This window comes from Camellia sinensis, chromosome 15, assembly GCF_055761805.1.
Source record: "Camellia sinensis isolate YWXY chromosome 15, ASM5576180v1, whole genome shotgun sequence".
Classification (NCBI taxonomy): domain Eukaryota; kingdom Viridiplantae; phylum Streptophyta; class Magnoliopsida; order Ericales; family Theaceae; genus Camellia; species Camellia sinensis.
In genome coordinates, this window is record NC_138975.1 from 77,536,326 (window position 1) to 77,559,877 (window position 23,552).

The 23,552-nt window shown below is 35.3% G+C and overlaps 1 protein-coding gene across 4 annotated transcripts; it reads right to left on the minus strand.

Moving 5' to 3' along the window:
- Nucleotides 1-7,464: 7,464 nt before the first annotated feature.
- On the minus strand, nucleotides 7,465-23,298 carry LOC145812700 (calcium-transporting ATPase 3, endoplasmic reticulum-type-like). Of its 4 annotated transcripts, XM_082907735.1 has the most exons (9): nucleotides 23,148-23,297; nucleotides 19,339-19,393; nucleotides 19,055-19,140; nucleotides 16,245-16,392; nucleotides 15,637-15,738; nucleotides 15,250-15,355; nucleotides 15,081-15,134; nucleotides 10,046-10,094; nucleotides 7,465-7,984 (listed from the first exon to the last, which is right to left on the minus strand). In XM_082907735.1, the coding sequence occupies exons 6-9, from the start codon at nucleotides 15,301-15,303 to the stop codon at nucleotides 7,917-7,919; spliced, it is 225 nt and encodes a 74-aa protein (XP_082763861.1). In that variant the 5' UTR covers nucleotides 15,304-15,355; nucleotides 15,637-15,738; nucleotides 16,245-16,392; nucleotides 19,055-19,140; nucleotides 19,339-19,393; nucleotides 23,148-23,297; the 3' UTR covers nucleotides 7,465-7,916. The 4 variants fall into 4 exon arrangements, with proteins under 4 accessions (XP_082763861.1, XP_082763859.1, XP_082763858.1 ...); XM_082907733.1 differs by lacking the exon at nucleotides 15,637-15,738 and having other exon boundaries at nucleotides 23,148-23,296; XM_082907732.1 differs by lacking the exons at nucleotides 15,637-15,738; nucleotides 16,245-16,392 and having other exon boundaries at nucleotides 23,148-23,298.
- Nucleotides 23,299-23,552: the final 254 nt, after the last annotated feature.

Below are 23,552 nucleotides of genomic sequence, written 5' to 3' on the forward strand. Positions count from 1 at the left end.
TGAATTACTTGCCAAAAAGGATATTGCAATAAGAACCTTGGCATCAGTTAACTCAGAACTTCAAGAAAGAGACAGCACAATCCAAATGAAACTAAGAATGTTGGAGGTTCAAAAAGAAGATGATACAAAAACAATCCAACAATTGAGGTATTCAATTTCGGAGCTTGAAAATGAATATGCTAAATTGCATGAACAAGTTCAAAAACTATCTGTCTAACTAGCAACACAACTATACCGAACACCAACACAAGTTCAACCACAAGGTCAGTGAAAATCTTGAGCCACAAAAAGTTATGTCCTTGTGTCAATGGTAATTTTCTCTAAACACATTAGTTTCTGCTGCTTATTTCTATTGATTTCTACTGCTTATTTGATTTTCTCTATCTATTTTCTTATTCGATTTTTGGAGCTTGTTTGATTTTCACTGTGTATAGTTGGAATGCAAGTGGAACAACAAGTTGCAAAGCAAACTGAGCAAACCACGAAAGACAAAGAAGTACTTGATGCTGATGCGTACGTCTTGCCTCAACCAATAAGCATCAGAAAATCTTGCGTTTTTCCACAAACTCTACCGATTTCAAGATTGATAAAAGATCATGTAAAAGACATCTTGTAGCACATATCAAATGTGTTTGGACTTGAGTAAGTACAACAAATAAAATAGAAGATAACAAACAACAATTTACAAACTTATATAGCATTAACAACTATTAAATCCTTTCTTTGTCTTCTTGTAGGGCTTTAATCTGGACAAGTGAGTTGAATCTCATTACCTTCGAAGACATTGGAAACCTAATAAAGCAAAAAGAAATTGCCAACAATGTAAGTCTTTCATCAAAATTTCTCTGTAATGTTCCATCAGCCTTTATAAACCAATATTACAATTATAAATTATATTTTTCAGGCCATTGATGGCTATGGAGAGATCCTTTTTACTGACCAAATGAGAGAAAGACAACAGCCAACTTCATTTTTTTTTTCACATCCATGAGCTTAGTATGTTATTACTCTTTTATTTGATTTTCTCTGGAATTTACTTACTACTTTCTCTTGTTAAGATACTTCTTGAAGCCAGTTGTGTCATTAGTCTAATTTTCTCTGGCTAGTTGTGTGCATTTAAAATTTCTCTATCTGTATATTTCTTAAATTCCTGCCATTTCAACTTTCTCATAACATAACCATTTTTTGATTTTCTCTGACCACAGAATTTCATCAAAATGATGGAAAATCAAACTTTTCGAGTCTCATTATTTGACAAGCCTATTGAAACAGCATGGAGGAACTACAGATTCCTCTATTTCCCAATAAATATTGGGGTAATAAGAAGTCAACACATGGAAATCACTGGACCTTGCTTTTCCTCGACAAACAAGACAATTTATGAAGGTTTTACAACTCACTAAGGCCAAGGAGGGATGATGCAGAAGACAAATATGTCAAAGATGCAAAACAATCGAGTGCAAATTTCTCTGATCCCATCATAATGTTTATGTGATGATATTTTTCATAGAATCCCATTGCTTTGTCCGTAAATTTCTCTGTTACTTAAAAATTATTTTTTCACAGCAAGATTATGTGGAGAATTTTTTGAAAGCTTGCCTTGAAAGAGAGGCACAATCACAACCCTTTTTCGAATTGATAAACTCACAAAACACAAATTACAACTTTGAGTATGTCAACAATGCTCCACAACAAGACAGTGATTCGTAAGTTTCATACAACATCTATAAATAAGATAATATGATTTGAATGTTTCTTAAAACTAACTATACCTATAATTTGTATGCAGTATGAATTGTGGCCTCTTTGTGTGCTATATAATGAGACAATATAGCAAGCATGAACCTATCAGCTCGAAATTGTCCACACAAGACATAAGGTTGATAAGGGCAGAAATCATAGAGAGATTTGTGACCAAAGTTGGCCGGTCATGGACAGAACCAATTCAAATACCTCCAGAAGAAGAACCAAAAATGTAATAGTGAAACTAGTGCAAGGAAGACAATGTACACAATATAATTAGCATTAACCATTCAATTTATTTTTTCATACATTGAAGGAATAATGATGCTTGACATATATGTATATATCCTTTTTTGACTAATGTAAATCTCATACCTATCAATGGTTAAATATATATTTTTTTTTTTTGTTGTGATTGTCAACACAATCCACATAGAGAAAATTGTCTGCAGAAATTTCCCTAGTATGATGTTACCAGAAATTCACAGAGAAATTTAACTCGTATCTTCCCAAGGGGATGCCTATGTGATCATATAATCTGTAATGCTTTGTTTTGGTACAAAACAATCATCAAATTCAAAAAACACAAAGCGCACAGTAATTTTCTCTGCTATTAGCAAATTTCACTGGATGAATTTGATGCTTCAAAACACAATGCTCAGATAATTTTTTCTACTAGTGAAAAATTTCTTTGGATGAAATTGACGGGTATTATAAACAGACTACCCATAGTATGTTTCAACAAATACAATTCACACTGTAATTTTCAATGCTATTGGCAAATTTCTCTGGATGAATTGAACCTCACAAAACACAATGCAAATTTCAACAAACATAATGCCCACAGTAAATTTATCTTCTATTGGCAAACTTCTATGGATGAATTTGACTGGTATGAAGTTACCAGAAATTCACAGAGAAATTTAACTCGTACCGTGCCGAAGAGGGTGCCTATATGATCATGCAATCTGTAATGCACTGTGTTAGTACAAAACAATTATCAAATTCAAAAAACACAATGCACACAGTACTTTTCTCTACTATTGGCAAATTTCTCTAGATGAATTTGAAGCTTCAAAAACACAATGCACAAAGAATTTTCTCTGCCATAGGCAAATTTCTCTGGATGAATTTAACTGGTATTACAAACCCACTGCATGGACTCCCAGTTTGAAAACTAAGTCAAAAAATGTACTTCCTAAACACCTAAGTTTGAAAAATAGGCCATCGGGGGCCAAAAATCCTGTAACAGTCCCGAGAAGGCCCGTAGAACACCTCCAACACCTCGGGAGAAACCAATGTAAGTTGTGGAAACTTACGGAACAGGCACGGGACTTCCGGTTTGAAAACTAGGTCGAAAAAGACACTTTTTTCACACTTAAGCTTGAAAATAGGCCTCGGCGGGCCGAAATCGTGTAACAATCACGAGAAGGCCCGGGGAACACCTTAAACATCTCAGGAGGGACAGTCGCAAGAAGGGCCGGAAACACCTCAAACATCTTGGGAGTGACCAACGTGAGTTGTGAAAACTTACGGAACTAGCACGGGACTTCCGATTTGAAAACTAAGTTGGAAAAAGACACTTTCTTCACACTTAGGCTTGGAAATAGGACATCGGGGGGCCAAAATCGTGTAACAGTCACGAGAATGACCGGGTGATGCCCCAAACACCTCGGGGGGGTCCAAGGTAAGTTGTGAAGACTTACGGAACTAGCACGAGACTCTCGGTTTGGGAATTAAATCGAAAAATGCACTTTTTTCACATTTAAGCTCGAAAATAAGCCTTTGGGGGCCAAAATCGTGTAACAGTCACGAGAAGGCCCGGGGAACACATCAAACACCTCGGGAGGGACCAATGTAAGTTGTGAGAACTTACAGAACTAACACAAGACTCCCGGTTTGAAAACTAAGTCCGAAACGACACTTTTCTCGCACTTAAGCTTGAAAATATTCCATCGGGGGGCCAAACTCGTGTAACAGTCAAGAGAAGGTCCGGGGAACACCTCAAACACCTATGGAGGGACCAACGTGAGTTGTGAAAACTTGCGGAACTTGCATGGGACTCCCGGTTTGAAAACTAAGTCAAAAAATACACTTCCTAAACACCTAAGCTTGAAAATAGGCCATCCGGGGCCAAAAATCCTGCAACAGTCCCGAGAAGGCCCATGGAACACCTCCACACCTCGGGAGAAACCAATGTAAGTTGTGAAAACTTACGGAACTAGCGCGGGACTTCCGATTTGAAAACTAGGACGAAAAAGGCACTTTTTTCACACTTAAGCTTGAAAATAGGCCTCGGCGGGCCGAAATCATGTAACAATCACGAGAAGGTCCGAGGAACACCTCAAACATCTCAGGAGGGACCAATTGGAGTTGTGAAAACTTAACAAACAGGCACGGGACTCCCAGTTTGAAAACTAGGGTAAAAAATACACTTTTCTAACACTTAAGCTTGAAAGTACGCCATTGGGGGCCAAAATCATGTAACAGTCGCAAGAAGGGCCGGAAACACCTCAAACACCTCGGGAGTGACCAATGTGAGTTGTGAAAACTTACGGAACTAGCACGGGACTTCCGATTTGAAAACTAAGTTGGAAAAAGACACCTTTTTCACACTTAAGCTTGGAAATAGGACATCGGGGGGCCAAAACTGTGTAACAATCACGAGAAGGACCGGGAGATGCCCTAAACACCTTGGGAGGGTCCAAGGTAAGTTGTGGAGACTTACGGAACTAGCACGGGACCCTCGGTTTGGGAACTAAATCAAAAAATGCACTTTTTTCACACTTAAGCTTGAAAATAAGTCGTCGAGGGCTAAAATCATATAACAGTCACGAGAAGGCCCGGGGAACACATCAAACACCTCGGGAGAGACCAATGTAAGTTGTGAAAACTTACGGAACTAGCACGTGACTCCCAGTTTGAAAACTAAGTCCGAAACGGCACTTTTCTCGCACTTAAGCTTGAAAATAGTCTATCGGGGGGCCAAAATCGTGTAACAGTCAAGAGAAGGCCCGGGGAACACCTCAAACACCTAGGGAGGGACCAACGTGAGTTGTGGAAACTTACGGAACTTGCATGGGACTCCCGGTTTGAAAACTAAGTAAAAAAATGCACTTCCTAAACACCTAAGTTTGAAAATAGGCCATCGGGGGCCAAAAATCTTGTAACAGTGCTGTGAAGGCCCATGGAACATCTCCAACACCTCGGGAGAAACCAATGTAAGTTGTGGAAACTTACAGAACTAGCGAGGGACTTCCGGTTTGAAAACTAGGTCGAAAAAGGCACTTTTTTCACACTTAAGCTTGAAAATAGGCCTCGGCGGGCCGAAATCATGTAACAATCACGAGAAGGCTCGGGAAACACCTCAAACATCTCAAGAGGGACCAATTTGAGTTGTGAGAGAGAGAGAGAGCATCAACATCAACAACAACACATCATTATCATCATCATCAGCATCTTCCTGTATCTGTTCTTGCTCTGTTTTTTTTTTCTTTTCTTCTTCCATAACTTAGAATAGAGAGAGAGAAAGAGAGAGAGAGAGAGATACAGAGAGAGAGAGAGGGGTACACAAATCTATGTATACACACAGATGATGGTGGTGTTGGTGATAGCGGCGCTGGTGATGGGTTCTCTCTCTCTTCTCTTTTCCTCTCTCTTCTCTTTCTTTCTCATTCTTTTTCTCATCCTCTTCTTCCCTCTTCTCTCTATTCCTCCCTCTATTTCAGCGATATAAGAGGGAAAGAAAAAGAAAAAAAAAATTGGAGCCCTTTCGGGCCAAGTTTTTTTTGAGCTAGGAAGGATTATTCGTGTGGAAAATTACTGGCCACCCAGCCTACCCTAATAGCCAATATTTTTTTTTTTTGGTTGCTGATTGCACCTGTAGTCCAGAATTTTGTCCTTTTATGTCATTTTAATGCTCACAGTTAGTCCAATTGTATTTTTTTTTTTTGGTTTCTAATTGCGCCCATAGTCCGGAATTCTGTCCCTTTTATGTCATTTAATGCTCACAATTAGTCCAATTGACATCACCAGTTTGGGATTTTGATAGAAAATAGTCACTAAATTAATTGAAGTTAGTTTATAGAGTTAATCAAATTTACAATTTTACTCCTAAAAGCATGACACGTCACTCATATGTTCATTTTTTATTTAAAAAAACACCAACAATTGTAAATTATAAATGACTCAAATGACACAATTGTAAATTATAAACCAACCTGAGACAATCATAAATTCATAATTAAAATTGAATCAATTGAATTTTATTTATTTATTTATTATTTTAATTTTATTTGCAGAAATTAATGATTAATTGTTAGAATAACACTTAAAGAGAATTGATCTCATCCCTTCTACTACATATCACTTTTTAGTCTTACCTCTCCATTTCACTTCCAAGATAACAAGCAAGAGCTAATTGAAATTATAAATGACTCAAACGACAATGGCCAAAATAAAGTCAAAAATTTGGTCAAAACTCTTTTATAATAAAATTTTAATGCATTAAGAACAAATATAAAAAGTTTTCTTTAAAAAGTCTAACACATACTACTGTTATCAAAATATTCTTAGCGACTAATTTAGTATTTTAATTTTTAATAAAATTAATATTTTTACTCTATTTCACAATAACATTTTACTGACTATCAAAGTAACACTTTACTGTCTTCTTAAATAGGACAGTAACAAAAAAAAAAAAAAACAGAATATGAAACAACAACCGATCACAGTGATGATGGGAAGAAGGTCACAGCTTCGATAGCAACATCAACTACAGCAAATATGATCTGTTTGCTCAATTTGCTGCTCTCAAGACGTCTCTTCTTCCCTTTTCTTTTTCTTCTGATCCTCGACTGCGTCCCAATAAGTAACGGAACAATTGCAAGTGATGATGGAGTGGATGAAGATGGAGTGCAGAAACTGGTCCAATGGGCCATCGACACTGCTCGACTTGATCCTTCTCCTCCCACTGGTTCTGATAATGATGATAACGACAGCAACAACGATAATGACATTGACATTGATATTGACGATCATCAGAAAGAAAAAGAAGAAGAAGAAGAAGAAGAAGAAGAAGAAGAAGAAGAAAAGATCATGTTTGTTTGTGCAGAAATGTTTACTGAATTCAACTAAAAAGGTAAATTTGTCAATAAAAATGCACCTGTACAATATTGGTGTCTTTGAAAGAAAAATCTATCTTAATGGACTTTACACAATAAAAATTGTTTTAGTGTTCCTTTCAACAAAGAATGGCTCAAGGGAGGGATTTTGGACAAATTTTTCCTAATAAAGCGACTACTGGTGTGCTTTGCACTTTGATTTTTTCTTTATTTAAATTAAGGAATCAAATTCACAAAGCCAAAAAAATCCAACTCACCCGTCCAGCTGGTTCGAAACTGCCATCTTCAACCAACTGCCAAGTTTCAAGATTGGCAGTTTGAGGGCTGCTGAATCAACCTGGCACAATACAACTACTACTAGCCAGCATATCTCACCAACACTACTAGCTTTGCCGCGTTCAAAAGGTAGATGTCTCTTGAACCTTTATGATCAATCTTAGGTGGCAATTTTCTTTGTAATAATGACATATATTGTTATTGTGACTCATTAGTATGTAATACATTATAATAATAAAATAAAATATAAATCTTCGGCAGCCCATGAACCTCCATTATCTTAAAAGGAAAAAGCAGCCTCTGGCAACGAGAATTTGAGTCATCATGGACAAAGATTCAACTACTTAAAAAATCAATCTGAACAATGTTGTTTCAACATAACTTCAGGACCATGTATTTTGAGGGCAAATTGTATACAAGAAGGCGATCGTGAGCAGTACTTGTTCTATGCCAAACCAAAACCCCTTGAATTCTATAAATTATTGTTAGACAGCATTTTGAGAAAAGTAGTCTATGAGATCCGAAAATACTCGCAATTGTCCTCTTTCTATTTCTTACAACATATAAAGCCAATTGGCATTAGTGAATGAAAATAAAACTCACAGCAGACTGGAATAGTCTGTGCAGTTGTATTGGAAACATCTTGGGTAGTTCCTTGGCACAATGCAGATGAAAGTAGAAGAGAGAAACATGACTGAATGGTGTTTCACAACAAACTGTAGGTCAGTAGGCCAACCTGAAATGTCGTGCCAAATTTGGTACATATTCCACTTGTCATTTATTATGTAATTCTGTCTTTGGAAGTATATCAGCTCTTCTCACTCTGAACTTGAACCGTGCTCCTACAACAAGAAGAACAACCATCAAAATATGTCAGTGTATCAAGATGGTTATAATCTTTTGATTATTGTGGACATAGAACACTCAAAGCGGGCATCAGAAATCTCATCCCATATAAGACAACCTATCCTCCCAAGGGTGAAATTAATATAATCTAATTCCCAATAGAAGTAGCTTGATATGAGGCAAAATATATTTGAACAGGATTAGCTATTAGACTATTATGGCGGGGCTGTCTGTAGGTTATAAATTGTGGTCTGTGATGGTTTGCATGGCAATGGGTTATGGACAGAGATAGACACACACACACACACACAGATGGGTCTACTTTAGAGATGGTTGATTGGGTGGTAGCTAAGAAGTGTTGACACGGACACAGACACGAATGCGGAAACGGACATGGACACAGACACGGGACACGGCAATTTCAAAATTATGAGAACACGGACACGACAGTAAAATATGTTTTCATATATATATGTATTTGTTATCTAGATTAATATTATATTCACAATCAATCAACATTAAGAAAAACAAACACTAACTCTTTTTTTTTTAAAAGCACTTTTAAATTAACATTTACAGTTTATATTTTTTATGGATGATCTATTAAGTATTTAAATCTAAGAAAAAAATAATAAACATTCAATATTCATCACAAGCATTAAATTAAATGGGGAAAAAGACAATTTAGCATGTCCCCAAAGTATCCCCTAAAAATAAATTAATTAAATAAGGCGACACGCCATGTGGTGTGTCCCATACCTGTCCCCAAAGTGTCTATGTGTCCGACACGGATACGGCACTTATTTTGAAGTGTCGGTGCTTCATAGGGTGGTAGTCATCGGCAATGACTATTAGAGGTGATCACTATTAATGGGGTTAGGATAGAGTAACTTGATGACTCAATGTGAGTTAGGATTGGAATAACATTCCATTTGTTTTGGCAGAGAATATTTTTCGTATTTTCTAGAGTTTGATACTACAGAAAGCGAAAGCAACATAAAATGTTTTGTGGCGGTCAATGGAAAACAAGCTTATTTAGGAAAAAAATATTTTCCAATTTCAAAAGATAGAAAACGTTTTCCGAACTAAAGTCTTACCAACGCAACCACACTATTACCATCATCACCACCTCCAAAAACCCGACCATCATCTCCACTACCACCACCACTATCGCCAACATTACCTTCACCACCTCCGCCGCCAAAACCTCCACCTCACCCTACTACCACCCCACCACCACCAACACCAACACCAACTGCCCCACCTCCTCCTACCACTACCACTAACACTAATACAACAACTAATACATTAGTTTCAAAGTCGCAACTAGACATAGGAAAACATTTTATGAAAAAAAAAAAAAATTCATAAAAATATTTTAATTACAAAATGCTTTCCTCAAACAAAGTAAGAATTACTATGAATAATAAAATATGTAAATTTTCTGTTGCAATCGTCATCACAAGGGAAAATTGTTTTTTCAGAAACATAAGAGGGTGTTGTGATTGTTAGAAACCTAAGGGGTGTAGTCTATGTTACATGGAATTGGATATGAGTGTCGGGTGCAGGTGTCTGTCCAAAAGTTGGACATTCACAACCATTAATCTTAGGATATCGAGATGTGTCCAAAAGTTACATATGGAGACACATCATGGACACACACACACACACACACACATATATATAACATATCATATAATATAATATACTTAGATAAGATGTTTTAAATTATGTAGAAATGTACATGAAATTAAATATGATTAAGAGACGTGATATTTCTCTCTAACCCATGTGTGAGGTCAGAAATGTGTCTTTAATAGCAAATGTAAGTTTCATTTTTTTTCAAGCATCATAAAAAATTAGAAGATTCAAGTGTCTAAATTTACAGGTGTTGGACATGTTGGACACATGGCACTCTTACCTTTATTATATTCCATGGGCACGGTCGGGGAAAATAAAAGAGTCCATAACACACATGTAAGTACAATTTACACAAAAGCATGTGAATAATAATAATAATAATAAAATTGGAAAAAAAATAATTAAGATGACCTCACCACTTGTATTTCTTGAGAAGAACTTCAGTATCTCGTCAATTATAATAACCTATGCCAGGTTGACAATATCGTAAGTAATGTCAAATAAGAAAGAGATCCAAATATGAAACAGAAAGTGATGCAGTGTATTATATTTAAATCAGAAACAATTAAACAAAATAGTCTACATATAAGATATTACTTGCTACTGTAGGTTTCACTAAGCTATTCAGGAAAAGAAAAGGGGTGAAAATTATCAGTTGAAGACATCATTAAAGCTATTCTGAGTAATGGAAGAGAAGCTACCATGACACGGTGACAACTAGAAAGGAAACAAAGAAAAGTAATTACACATAATCAAAATGAGATTTTATCCATAAAACAAAGTGTGATTTGAAAATTTAACTAAGCCACCATCATATTTGAGGCCCATTGAAGAAATTCCCTATTTATTAACTCTCACAACCCATTCAGCAAGTAAATAGAATTTGGCGTTAATGTCTGGGTACTAAATGTAAAGATGTTGCTAATTCCAATCATAGAGCAAGGCATCCTTCAATGCCAGTCTTTTAAATGTAAACACTACAATGGAACTATAAACAGAAATTCAACCCAACTATTTGACTTAGAGATTGTTGTTGATGATTTTCATTTTTAAATTTTCTAAGACAAGTGTCGAATGAGTTATTTAGATCCAAAGGCATGTCTAATAAATAAGTAAATAACAAGATTGCTTCTCCATAATAATGTGGTATATACATCCCCTACATTTCAATTATGGATGGGAAAGTAAGATATTAGCTGTCCATCAGTTTTACTACATAGGGGCCGTTTTTAGATTATTAGATTATAGCTTTAAACAGAAGTTGTTTGCTTGTTTGGTGTAGATGTTAGCTTGTTTGGTGTAGTTGTTAGCTTGTTTGGTGTAGCTGTCCATCATTTCATTGTGTAATTATCATTTTGCCCTTCTAAGAAATGCAAAAATTGTGAAAAATATATTTTTTTTTCAAAATTTCATTTTCAGAACTATTTTCATAATTTTTTTACACACAGGAAGACTGCAATCTGGATATGTGGGTAAGCTATGGAGGAAAGCTTTCCTTCCAAAGAACATGTCTCACAGTAAGATTATATTTTGCCAAATAATGGGATGTTTCTTTACAATTTGTACTGTGATACCCCTGTTCCGTATTATGCTAATTGATCTTCCTTATGCATATGATTATGTGTTTGATATGATTTTGAGTGCCATTTATATGAATATATGTGGTTTTGAATTTCTATCTGTTCACCGTAGGAATATCTGTTTGATTATCTGCTTTGGAATTTAAATTGAAGGCCTTATCGGCCACAAAACCTGAAATTGATTGCGCCATCGCGATTGGCATAATTTTTAGAGCCTACGGTGAAATTTGATTGAAAATTGATTCGGATCAAAATAATTAGATTCAGAACGATTAATTAAGTGCCAAATTATTTAATATTAATAATTTTAACTAGATTAATTAAGTGCGTTGTGCCCATAAGAGGGCACAACGCACTCAATTCCTCTCTTTTATCCATTTGGGCTGAGATTTCTCTAGAGAGGGAGAGAGAGGGCCAGTTCTAGAGAGAGAGGAGGAGGAGTTATGCATTTTGATCCAAGATTGTGAAATTGGAAGTTAAAACTCAAAGAACATTGAGTGTTTGAAGCTCCTAGGTGAGTAATCAATTCTTGATTTATGAATTGAGTATGTAATTTTGTGAAATCAAGTAGTATGGTAGCTCATGGCTAAGATTGAGCTGAATTTGAAGTTAAAATGAACACGCATGTGCATAATTGTTACAATTTTGGGTGTTCTAGCATGTAGCATGTTAAATATGAAGAATGGAGCATCAAACCTTACATGCATGAGTAGTTCTGTGTAGCTTCATGATTTGGAGCATCATTTGTATCATTTGTAACAGAAATGAATTGGTTTTGTTGAATTGAAAGTCATAGAACACATGCATGTAAGGAATTGCTATAAATTTTCATGTTTGAGCACAATGTGTATGATCCATGTTGAATTTTTGGTTTAAGTCCATGTATTTGATCATCTCTTCACCAATTAAGTTGAGAATAATGAGTATCCTCCACATGCAAGTACAAACCATGGAGGTATTGGTCTTGAATGTTTAAAGTTAATGTGTTGGTGATGAGTTTGGGTCAATTTGAGCCATGCATGTGATTAATTTATGAAATTGAGCTCCATTGTGTTGTAATTTGGTGTTGGTACCATGTTAGTATATGATTATGTGAAGTTTGAGCCAAAAGCATGCATCTAGAACCATTGAATGTCAAGTTGGAGCTCAAGAACATGTTCTGGAAAACCCAGAAAATTTGATGTCCGCTCGAGCGGGGAAACCGCCGCTCGAGCGTGAATTTCGTGTTCCTAGTATTTTTGCAGACTTGGATGTCCGCTTGAGCGGGGAAGTTCACGCTCGAGCGAGGAGCTATGTAGACAGACCTTTAGCTCGAGCGCTAGACTTCACGCTCGTGCGTAATTTTGATGCATCCAACACTTTTGCAGACCTCATGGGTCCGCTCGAGCGGGGAAGTCCACGCTCGAGCGGGGACCCTCTTTTTTGAAATTTTGAAAAGACATTCTGAGTTTCGTTTTCCATTCTCTTTCACTTCTAAGTACTCTTAGGCATGCATTGAGCATTGTAATTGAGTTAGAAGAATAAGAATAAAGCCTAGAGAGGAATATGTGAATTAAAGAACGGATTGAATCGGTTGTGACCCATATGTGTTATGTGATGTGTAGGGTCAAGCTCCAGGCCAAATCAACCAGCCGATCACTGTGAGTAATATCTTAACAAAGATATCTGAAATATGTTATTGTCCAATTGCTTACGTCCATGTAAGTTTTATAAGATTCGTTGATTCGATTGGTGGACAATGTTTGCCATACCAAATGAATGGGCCAAAGGCCGTTCTGACAGGAATAAATGGATGGGCCAGAGGCCGTTTGACAAGAACGAATGGATGGGCCAGAGGCCGGTCTGACAAGAATAAATGGATGGGCCAGAGGCCGTTTTGACAAGAGCGAATGGATGGGCCAGAGGCCGTTCTAACAAGAATTAATGGATGGGCTAGAGGCCGTTTTGACAAGAACGAATGGATGGGCCAGAGGCCGTTTTGACACGAACGAATGGATGGGCCAGAGGCCGTTCTGACAAGAATGAATGAATGGGCCAGAGGCCGTTTCGACATGAATAAATGAACGGGCCAGAGACCGTTTCGACATGAATAAATGAATGGGCCAAAGGCCAGTTTGACACGAATGATAGTTTGACACGAATAACAGTTTGACATGAATGTATGAATGGGCCAAAGGCCAGTTTGACCTGAATGATACTAATGAATTGGGCCCGAGGCCGTATGATGTGTTTGGAACCGCAGTTACCTAACTTACATATGTCTATGTATGTGTGTATTAGTTAGAAATATAAACTGGGCCCAAGGCCGTTTGAGGTATATTATTCCAATGTATATTCTTTATTTGATATTGTTCACTGGGCTTTCGCTCACGCTCATTCATGTGTTTGTAGGTGAGCCAAGAGAGGTCCAGACCCAGCCTCAGTGAAGTCTGTATGGAACAACCAAAGTTTTGAAGAGTCAGCCCTTGCGTCTCACGCACGAGACACGTCTTCGCCCTTTTGCCATTCTGTGTATTTTCGTCATGTTGGCGAGGACTTTGGTATACGTCTGTGTATAGTTTTGGTTGGCTGACTTAGATTTGAATGATGCTGTCTGTACAGAATCTTATGCTACTATACTTTCTATTGTGAGTTATTAACATATGTAAATGTGGAATGTTATGATGTGCATATAAGCACGACTCTATGGATAAAGTTTTAAATTTGCTTCCGTTTAGCACCTTTACTCTGATGAGTTTTGTCTTATTTGGTTTGTGGCCGTAGGTAATCTCGTGATTACTGGCCGGTTATGGCCTTAACCATAGGGGCGGGTTCGGGTCGTGACATGTATTATACATGTACGCAATGGTTTTTGGGTTTGATTTAACATCGATTGAATTCCCGTTGTTCCATGACTAGAGCATCATGAACTGCACAAAACCCTAATCCGTAAATTGGATTTTTTTCTTCTCAAAATCATTACAAAAACCCTAAATTGTGGATTGGATTCTTCCATAAATTGCTACAGATTAACAACCACCATCGTAGAAAGCAAAGTACAAATCAAAATTGAAATCTATTTGGTGGTTGTGATCCAAAATCATCAAACCCAAATCTGTAGCAAAGGGATCAAAGATAGTAAAGAACTGAACCAAAATCATCAACAAGTTCAGGTGCTTGTCATCTAGGCAACGAGTTGCCTTCGTTACACATATCTGATTGTCGTCACCCATCTTCAGAAGTTGTCGGCCGATCATTACCCATCTTCGGTAGTTGTCAGCAGGTCATGTTGCCAAGTCGAAAGAATCAAAGAAAATGAGTAGAGAGAGAGAGAGAGAGAGTCATGAGGGAGAGAAGCAGTGAAATGAATGGTTGGGGTATTCATATAGTGGCATAGCTGTAATTCTTGCAAAATCCAAGGGATGTTTAAATAATTTCACCCATTAACACAGCTTTCTGCATAAACTATAAGCTGAGAAGCACCTCTTTCGGTGGTTGCAATAAACAGCTTATTTGGGGCCAAAATAGGCTGTGTTAAGCCATAAGTCGATCCCATTAAGCTACACCAAATACTCATTTTTAACTTAATATAAGTTAAAAGGTGATAAAAGCAGCTTATAAGCTACACCAATCACCTACATTCCAAGGGAAACTAACCCACAATAGTGAAATGCAGTAATCAGGTACACATGTGCAACACATTTGACAGGGGCAGAGAATACCACTCTCTATCAATAACAAGAAAAAAGTAGCAATTCATGTCATTTGTCTATTAATTTTAACAATATCATAAAGAAGCAGAAAATGTACCAACATGGCAAGATAATAAGCGCCGATACTCAAAGAGAGAATATGAACATCAGCAAACAAGGAATGTAATCAAACTACTTACAGGAAATGAAAGATACAAAACAACAATCCACTCAGCCCAAGACAATGGCGTCACCTGCAACACAAAATTCAAATATTTTAATTAACAACCTCATGTAAGGGGGCAAAAAAGTCGAATCATAAAAAAGAAATTGCAGTAAATAGATAGAAGTAGAAGATAAATCACTTACGGAAAAAAGAATAGACAGAGGTCGCACGTACAAGATAAGAATATGAAGGAGCATGGTCAGTACAATTGAACCAACAAGCCACAGATTACTCCAGGGCGGGATAACACTAAAAATAAAGTACAGGTTAGTGGTATTTATTTATTTTCTTTTTCAAACAACATCTACAACTGAGAATGAAAGACAAAAATATGACTTTCACTTATAATAGTAGCTTGAAATTATAAAAGATGGTTAACATAGCTGACTCTGAACCTATCATTGGTCAACAAATACAGCAGGAATTTTAAAGAAAGCCTTGATCTCTGCACCTTCTATCTATAAATATATAGTACAAAGAACAAACAGAATTCCAACAATAAACTTCCCGATTTGAAGAAAATTGTTTACATTTGGAAGGGAGTCTGAGGATTTCAGCATCTCAACTGCATTAAAATAGGCCAATTGAAAGGATGGAAGTTTTGGCATTGTATGTGTGCAGAGTCTTCAGACCTGCAAGTGTGAATGTGCTTCGTTGTGGAAACATTGGGTCAAATGAACAGTTGAGATTTTATTTTATTTTTGTTTATTTAAATATATATATATATATATATTTAGGAGAAACAGAACAACCAAATTTACAAGTGGTCAATTCTGTTCTTTCAAAGCCTTTAAACTACACTTTGCTTTGCAAACACTATTTTCAATGGTATTCTTCATGCAGTTTAGTTTGCTGCACTTCTGAGAAGCCAAGAAGTAGTATCTTAATGAAAAGCAGTATTCCAAATCTATCACCTTTAAAAGTGTTTCATGGCCACTTGTATTAGTGAAAAATTAAAAATCTTTATTCTTCCCTAATTTGATTTTATACAGTACCTTATGGGAAGAAGATGGAAATCCAAGAAACTAGCTATAACCATGTTTTTACATGTCACACATTCAGCATTCAAATGAATCGATTTGGGGACAGAGACAGTATCAAAGTTGAGATGAAGTTTGAGGTTCAAGTGAATACTTACAGGAGAGATTGATTTTCACTGAGATTATTCAATGCATTGAACATCTCAACAACAACAAGCACTGTCATTGACACAGTTGATGGGTGCCGATCATTGAATATACTACATGGATAACTTGTATCCCTTGTGAACAAGTGTCAAAATTCATCTGAGATAGTGTAGTACAAAATGTTAGTGTAGAAAAAGGATAATTTAGGGGCATGCACAACTAATAATTTTGTTGAACAGAAAATCAAACCATTGTCAATGCAGATCATGGGATCAACAATAAAATGCCGAATGCTTATTGTTGAAAAAAAGACATATGAAGTGTTAGCAGAGTCCTTTTAAAAATAATAATAATAATAATTAAGTTCAAACCAAATTTAAAATTTCCATTTAATTCCATCATGTAAAAGACTAAATGATACATTCTTTAGAACAAACCATTTTTTAAACTTGCAGAATCGAAAATTCTATTTATATTACTCTGTATCTATGCAACATGGGTATTTCGACAAACATATTGTACCTGTACCATGTATCTCTTCAATATATCTTCATAGTTTGGCGAAAATGACGTCGTTTCATGCATTATGTAAACAAAAATAAAAATAGAACTGAATCGTAGTGAATCAAAATGAATCATAGTGAATCGTAAATTGAATCGTACGATTCAATCAATTTCTGATTCAACAGCACAATTCGAATCTTTTTTTTTTTTTGAAACTTGTATCTAATCGTATGAATCGAATCGTGAATCATATGATTCTGTCAACCATGGGTATTTGTACTTCGTATGGTACTTCTTCATGCATATTGTACACGAAAAATGTACCAAATTTTTTTTTCTTAGTTTTTGCTGTACCCCAGACACACCTAGTATGTACTGAAGCCATACCATACCTTAATCAAAACAATATTTTGTTCTATATAGAGGTAAAATTAGTTTCATTAGACATTATTTATTTGTTCTTTTTTTAAGCTTAGCATGATTTTAAAACTAAGTTATGACTTGTAAGTTATTTAATATAATGACATGTAATTTTTGTTTATACCTTTACTTTTTGCCATTAAATTGTAAGTTGGTTCTTCTTAACAAACTAAAGCATTAAACTAATTTTTGTATTACATTACTCAAAATCAAAAATAAAAATATGTTTTTACAAACGGACCTAACTGTACTTGTACCCTACCTTTTTTAGATTTTACCATATCGACTCTCACCGGTATCGTACCAATACACATACCCGTACACACGCTTCGTAGCTCTACATAGCTGCTTATTGTATAATTTGGTTCTGAATAGAAACTGAAAGACACACAGCCCAGACGACAGCTAGAATATTTTCACAGCTAGATGTAAAGTCATAGCAATTTGAAAGATCAAATACAAATATATTGACAATTAGAAATGGGCAAATTACATATACCCCCTCGAGGTTTAGCAAAATTATAGATACCCCCTGAGGTTTGAAAAATTAAAGATACCCCCCTGAAGGTACTATTTGCATAACAAATTATGGGGTAAATTGTTATGAAAATATAAACCTCAGGGAGCAATTTGTTATGAAAATATAAACCTCAGGGGGGTATCTGTAATTTTTGAAACCTGAGAGGGGTATCTATAATTTAGGTAAACCTCGATGGAGGTATATGTAATTTGCCCATTAGAAATTATATAAAGGGAAGCCAAAAAGAAGAAAGTGAAGCAATTCCATTTACTATTGTCAAGCCAAGTGTGAACATAAACTTGTCCTCAAATTTGTAGACCATCGCTTTAATATGTTATAACCGATAAATCAACTCATAATAGGGACACTGATGCAAGGTTAACCACATTTTTTCAGTCAGCTTGTAACAAATTTGGAGACATCTAGCTCAAAATTAATTAATTATAGGTGAAGAAACCTCTAGGCCACATGAACCAAGCTTGGACGGCTTAGAGAAGCAACGTGGGACAAGTCTCTAACATAGCCAATTTTGAAATCAATCCTAATCTGATATTTCTTGAATTTCCAACTTCATGGATTAAAGTGGGAATTAAATTCTTAAATATCTAGAGCTGAATTTTCTATTGGATTTAGCCTGAATTTAAATTAGAATAAAATAAAACTCAAGACATTTCTGTCTAAATTCTAAGTCTGGATTTTCCGAAATTTGGTCAAATATTTCACTATTCTTCCAAAATGTATTTCTTTGAATTTGGATCTGTTTATATTAAGACATCTAATGTGCAAGGGTGGAACCAGGATTTATATTAGGAGGGGCCAAATTGACGTACCCTTCAACCCCTTCCCCTTCCTCAACCCAACCATTCAGCCAAACCCTTTGAAACAGAGTAGCATGTGTGTATATATATGTATTGTATTAATAGTTTATATCCATAAAAACATAGAGAAGATAGAGAAAGGCACAAATCATAATTAACCAATGTAGGTAGTTATTAATTAGGAAACCCAATGATAATTTCAAAATTTATCAACACAAAAAATAGAATCAGTGGAGCACCTACAAGATATAAGGGACTGGAAGAGGCCACTAAACAAATTTTGTTAAAAAATTAAAAAACACGAGAGGCCAATAATGGAAAACAACGTATTTCTCATCTTTCATGTATGTACAGAAATATATATGTGGGTGAAATTAGTGAACTCAAGGGTGCCATCGCCTCGTTTTGCCTGTATGTAGTTCTATCCACACTAATCTGAAGTCAAATTTTGTTGAGTTTATAAAGTTGGCGACTTTCAAAAGCATGGTCTGATGTCATACAAAACCAAAAACAAACGCAGCAAATATCACACAGTAGTCTAATATGAGATACAACTTACCAATTCAACATATGGTAATTTAGGCCCACTATCAGCAAAAACAAACCACCATATGAATCCCGCAATGGTGGCAAGTCCAACATAAGCTACAAAAACCAAATAATTCAGTCATACAACAGTTCAAAAAATTGAACTAAAATCAACCTCCTGCTATTGATCTTTGCAAAACTTGAATAGTGAACATGTGAAATACTCGTCCAAATTTCTCTCATGGGTATGCTATAAGAAGCATTCTGCAAATTGGACCACAAGGTGAAAAACAAAGAAGTGCTAACAGACTATACCTCCAATAACTAGATAACGAAAGAATAGCCAACCACTGACAACAGCTTCATTAACCTGCACATTCAAACAAACAAAAAAGTAAAATCATAGAAATAAGAAAGTTTTTCCCTTTCTAAGAAAAAAAAAACACTTGAACGCACTACTAGATTCACAATTCAATGAATTATACAAGAAACAAAGAACCATCATTATGGAATTGTGGAAACTGTAATATTATTTTGAGGGGAGATTAGTGCGTTTAATTATTGTTTCCTAATTAGTATTTAATTCTTGGTATATATATTTAGAGCTTGTAATCGTTGTTTATGCACATACCATACCCTAGCAGCAGTCGCCATGAACCCTACTGCCCAGAAAATGGCCCACTATTAAGAAAAAATTTAACACAAAACTTTTCGTACCCTCACATATCCTTTTAAACAAATGGAGGCTGGGGGTATCAAACCCACCCCACCTCCCACCCCCTCTTCTTTTCTTTTCTTCCTATTTTTGAGGGTTAGAGCAGATCCACCGAGTTCGTATACAGAAGAAGAATGCACCAAGAATAAAAATATAAAAAGATAAATTTCAGAACTTTTTAGTATGCAACAAGTTTTCAACCGTACTAATGCATATATTATACAAAGTGCAACCTCTTGTGTGGCACGAGTTCACATCTTAAATTTGTGGAAGAACTTGATACGAGTATGTATTCCAGCACTAATATGCTACAACATATTTCTTAAGACAATCCACTAGAAGGTACCATCAACAAATAAATTTACTCTTCAATTAGATTTTAGTTAATAGAGGTGACTTTACAAGTGTAATTTTTGTAAAAGACATGAAAATAGGATGGTTTTAGACTTTACCAGGAAATAATTTAAGGCATTCAACTTCTCAACTCAAACACTTGGAACTGCAATCATGTCAAAGCTCTTCCATGCTCAAAACAGAATTGGGAAAATCTTTCACAATTAAAATGCACCCCACCAGCTTCTAGCTGAAACAGCTATAACACATTTCCTTTATTATTATTATTATTATTTTTTTAAAGTTAAGGTGATAGGCTAAATACTTTTAACTCTTATGACCTAAGAGCATGGACACTCGTAATAAAATGATGGACGTCGGACATCAACACTCATTGCATACTCCCCGATACATGTGAGCCACTCATCCAAACCTGTCCTACATATTTTTTATCCAAACCTGTCCAACATATTTTTTTTTTTTTAAACCAAACACACTTCGAACATTTGGGAGACACACATGTCCATTGCTTAGACACACACAAAACACACTGCAAGTTTGAAGAAAATTACTTGGGATCCAATAATAAAATAAAAACAATGTGGATATATAACTTAATCCCCCTCTTTCAAATTTTTTAAATTTTAGGAACAAAGCCTTCCAATTTTTTTGTGAATTGAACATTCTAAAATAGATATTTGAACTTTTTGTTCGCACTTCTTTTCTAATATGTAGAATGTGAAAAGTGGTTTTTATTGTTTAGCTAACAAAAGATATATGTATTTCAGTATAAAAAATGAAAGAAATTTTTATTTTTTTTCAATATATATTTATTTTTTGTTGCGTCCTTGGTAGTGTTGTATGCTATTTCTTGGAAAATTATCATGGTGTTGTCTTTGTATCATGTCATATCTGTGTCTCGCATCCGTATCATATTTCCTACCATATGAAATTTATAAATCATTTCTACAATTCCATGTTGACCTTGATAAAGTCAACCTAGATAAAGAGTTAGTTTCTCCACAAGAAATTTTCAACTTTTTGTAAATTTAACTTCCTCTATTCTCCATGTCAAAAAGAACATTGAGCGCATTTAAGGTTGTTCATCTAAATAGAGGAAAACCAAGTGAGTCATTTCAGCTATTTTACATGTACAAGGATACCTATAGGCATGATTGGTTGTGTTTGTTTGTTGCTATCAGTTTACATTTTCCAAGAAACAAAGAAAAATTGGCAAACTATTTTCCAGGAAAATTTTCTAAAAGCAACCCAGTTTTTAGGAAACAACATGAAAACTGTTTTCACCAAAAAATCAAAACAATATGAAAACGACGTATAAACAATATGGATGTTTTCACAAAACCACAACTAAACACATGTGAGTGCAAATCTAATAGTATAATCTTTCTAATTCAAAAGCTTGGGATACGAGGACAATATTGGGATACAAGGACAAAGTTAAGTGTCAGCCTGTTCAGATTTGGTGTTAGTATTACAGACTCACTTAATGGTGGCTGAGAAGTCATAAGCATATATAATATTAGAGGTTATTTTGCTATATAAACAATAAATTATATTATTTAAAAACATAGAAAACTCGAGCTTTTGTTTGTAAATTTTGCCAATAAATTATTTATAGTTCAAACATTTTCTTATAGCTGCACCTGTATGGAGAAGTCTAGATCACCATCACAACTATGATTGCCTTTGGCAACCTATTCAACCTAGGTTTCCAGCTCCAAAAATGATAAATTCCAACCATGTAATGAAATTTTCTCTTTGACCATGTTTCATTCTGTTCCCCTCTTCTTCCATTGGTAACAGTAGCAGTGTCAACACTTTGGCCTATACTATATCATCTTTCATGGTCCGAACACGGGGGTAATGTGACAAGCCCCTGTAACACAATTCTTGATACCAAACACAATGGAAGGTCCAATACTAGCATTAACCAAAAGTTTTGTTTTGTTTATGATGCATAATAGACAGATGCTTACAGTGTCTATTTTTCACTTTTCAAAAATAAATAAATCAATCACATCTCTTAACATTGCAGGAACAGTTCACAAAAAATAGAAAAATAAAAATAAAAACTTTCCACAAGTGCTATCTAAAATCAAACAATTTCCTTCAAAGACCAACAATCATACAATTCTATAAAATTTTGAATTTTTTAAAAACAATAGATAGCATAAACCATTGAAACATAGGTCTAAATAAAATTATCTATTGTAAAACCCTATTATCATCGGGACATATTCTGCCATCTTGAAGCACCAATGGATTTTACATAATTCGTAAACGAAGAAAAATTAATCAAACTCTAAGAGGCACCGACATGGTGGGTACACACATGTCCATGTGTATGGATTTTACATAATTCGTAAACGAAGAAAAATTAATCAAACTCTAAGAGGCACCGACATGGTGGGTACACACATGTCCATGTGTCTGACACACCATGTAGCGTGTTAATGTTTTTAATTATTACTTTTTCTGTAGGATACGTTGGAGATACTTCATGGACACATGCCCTGTGATTGGATACTCAGAACACCTTTGTAGATTTTTCTTATAATTTTAGAAAGCTGATTTGAGGAGAAAAGTAGAAAAAAAATAAAAATACGCCCACATATACATCGATATCTCTCAAATCTATGTATCCTAAACTTATATTTTTATACATAGTGAATAAAAATGTATAAAAATATCTTTTTCCCATATTTTCTGTGTCCGTATCCTAAATTTTTAGAATCCCTGCATCCTGTCTCCGTATCCATGCTTCTTAGATCAAACTTATGCTTCATCAAGTTACCAAGGAGAGAAAAGCAACAAAGGTTCAGACTCTTACAACATCCTTTTCTAATTCAAATGGTTGTAAGGTTTCAACTCTCTATTTTTTTTTGTGCCTTTTACAAGCACCACACATTAGCAGCCACATAGTGATCAAATTAATTTAACAAAAACAAATATCATAGTTCAGTTGTAAATTGTATTATACGGAATGGTTAAAAGTGACTAAAAGTAATCAAATAGCAGAAGACCACAAAGTTATAAAGGACATAGATTTGATTACCTTACGAGGTTTAGCCTTCATCACATCACAGTCTGGCTTATTAAAACCAATAGCAGAGGCAGGCAATCCGTCAGTAACTAAATTTACCCAGAGCAGCTGGACCTGGAAGAGAAAAATCAATCACTCAACTTTACTTCGCTATGGCATCAAGGAAACATAAAAATATCCAATAAAATAACATATTTGAAAATAGAATGAGGACATAGCTTTTAAGTATATGGATGAATTTATTTTATTTATGTCACAGTTAGTGTTCTAAAAATAGGTCGTAATCGTTACGTAATGCTATTCCCTAACTGTATGGGCAGTTACCACTACTCATTATGGCTGCTATAGAGGTATTATTGAATTTCATGGCCGTTACTATTGTTACATAACAATGGCCAACACATTTTTGCGCATTTT

Coding starts and splice junctions, on each gene's coding strand:
- LOC145812700 (XM_082907732.1), bottom strand. CDS start 19,137: ATGTTGGACTTGCCACCATTGCGGGATTCATATGGTGGTTTGTTTTTG. Junction 15,356..19,054: donor AATTACCATATGTTGAATTG/GTAAGTTGTATC, acceptor CTTTATTTTTAG/TGTTATCCCGCCCTGGAGTA. Junction 10,095..15,080: donor TTTTGTATCTTTCATTTCCT/GTAAGTAGTTTG, acceptor AACCTGGCATAG/GTTATTATAATTGACGAGAT.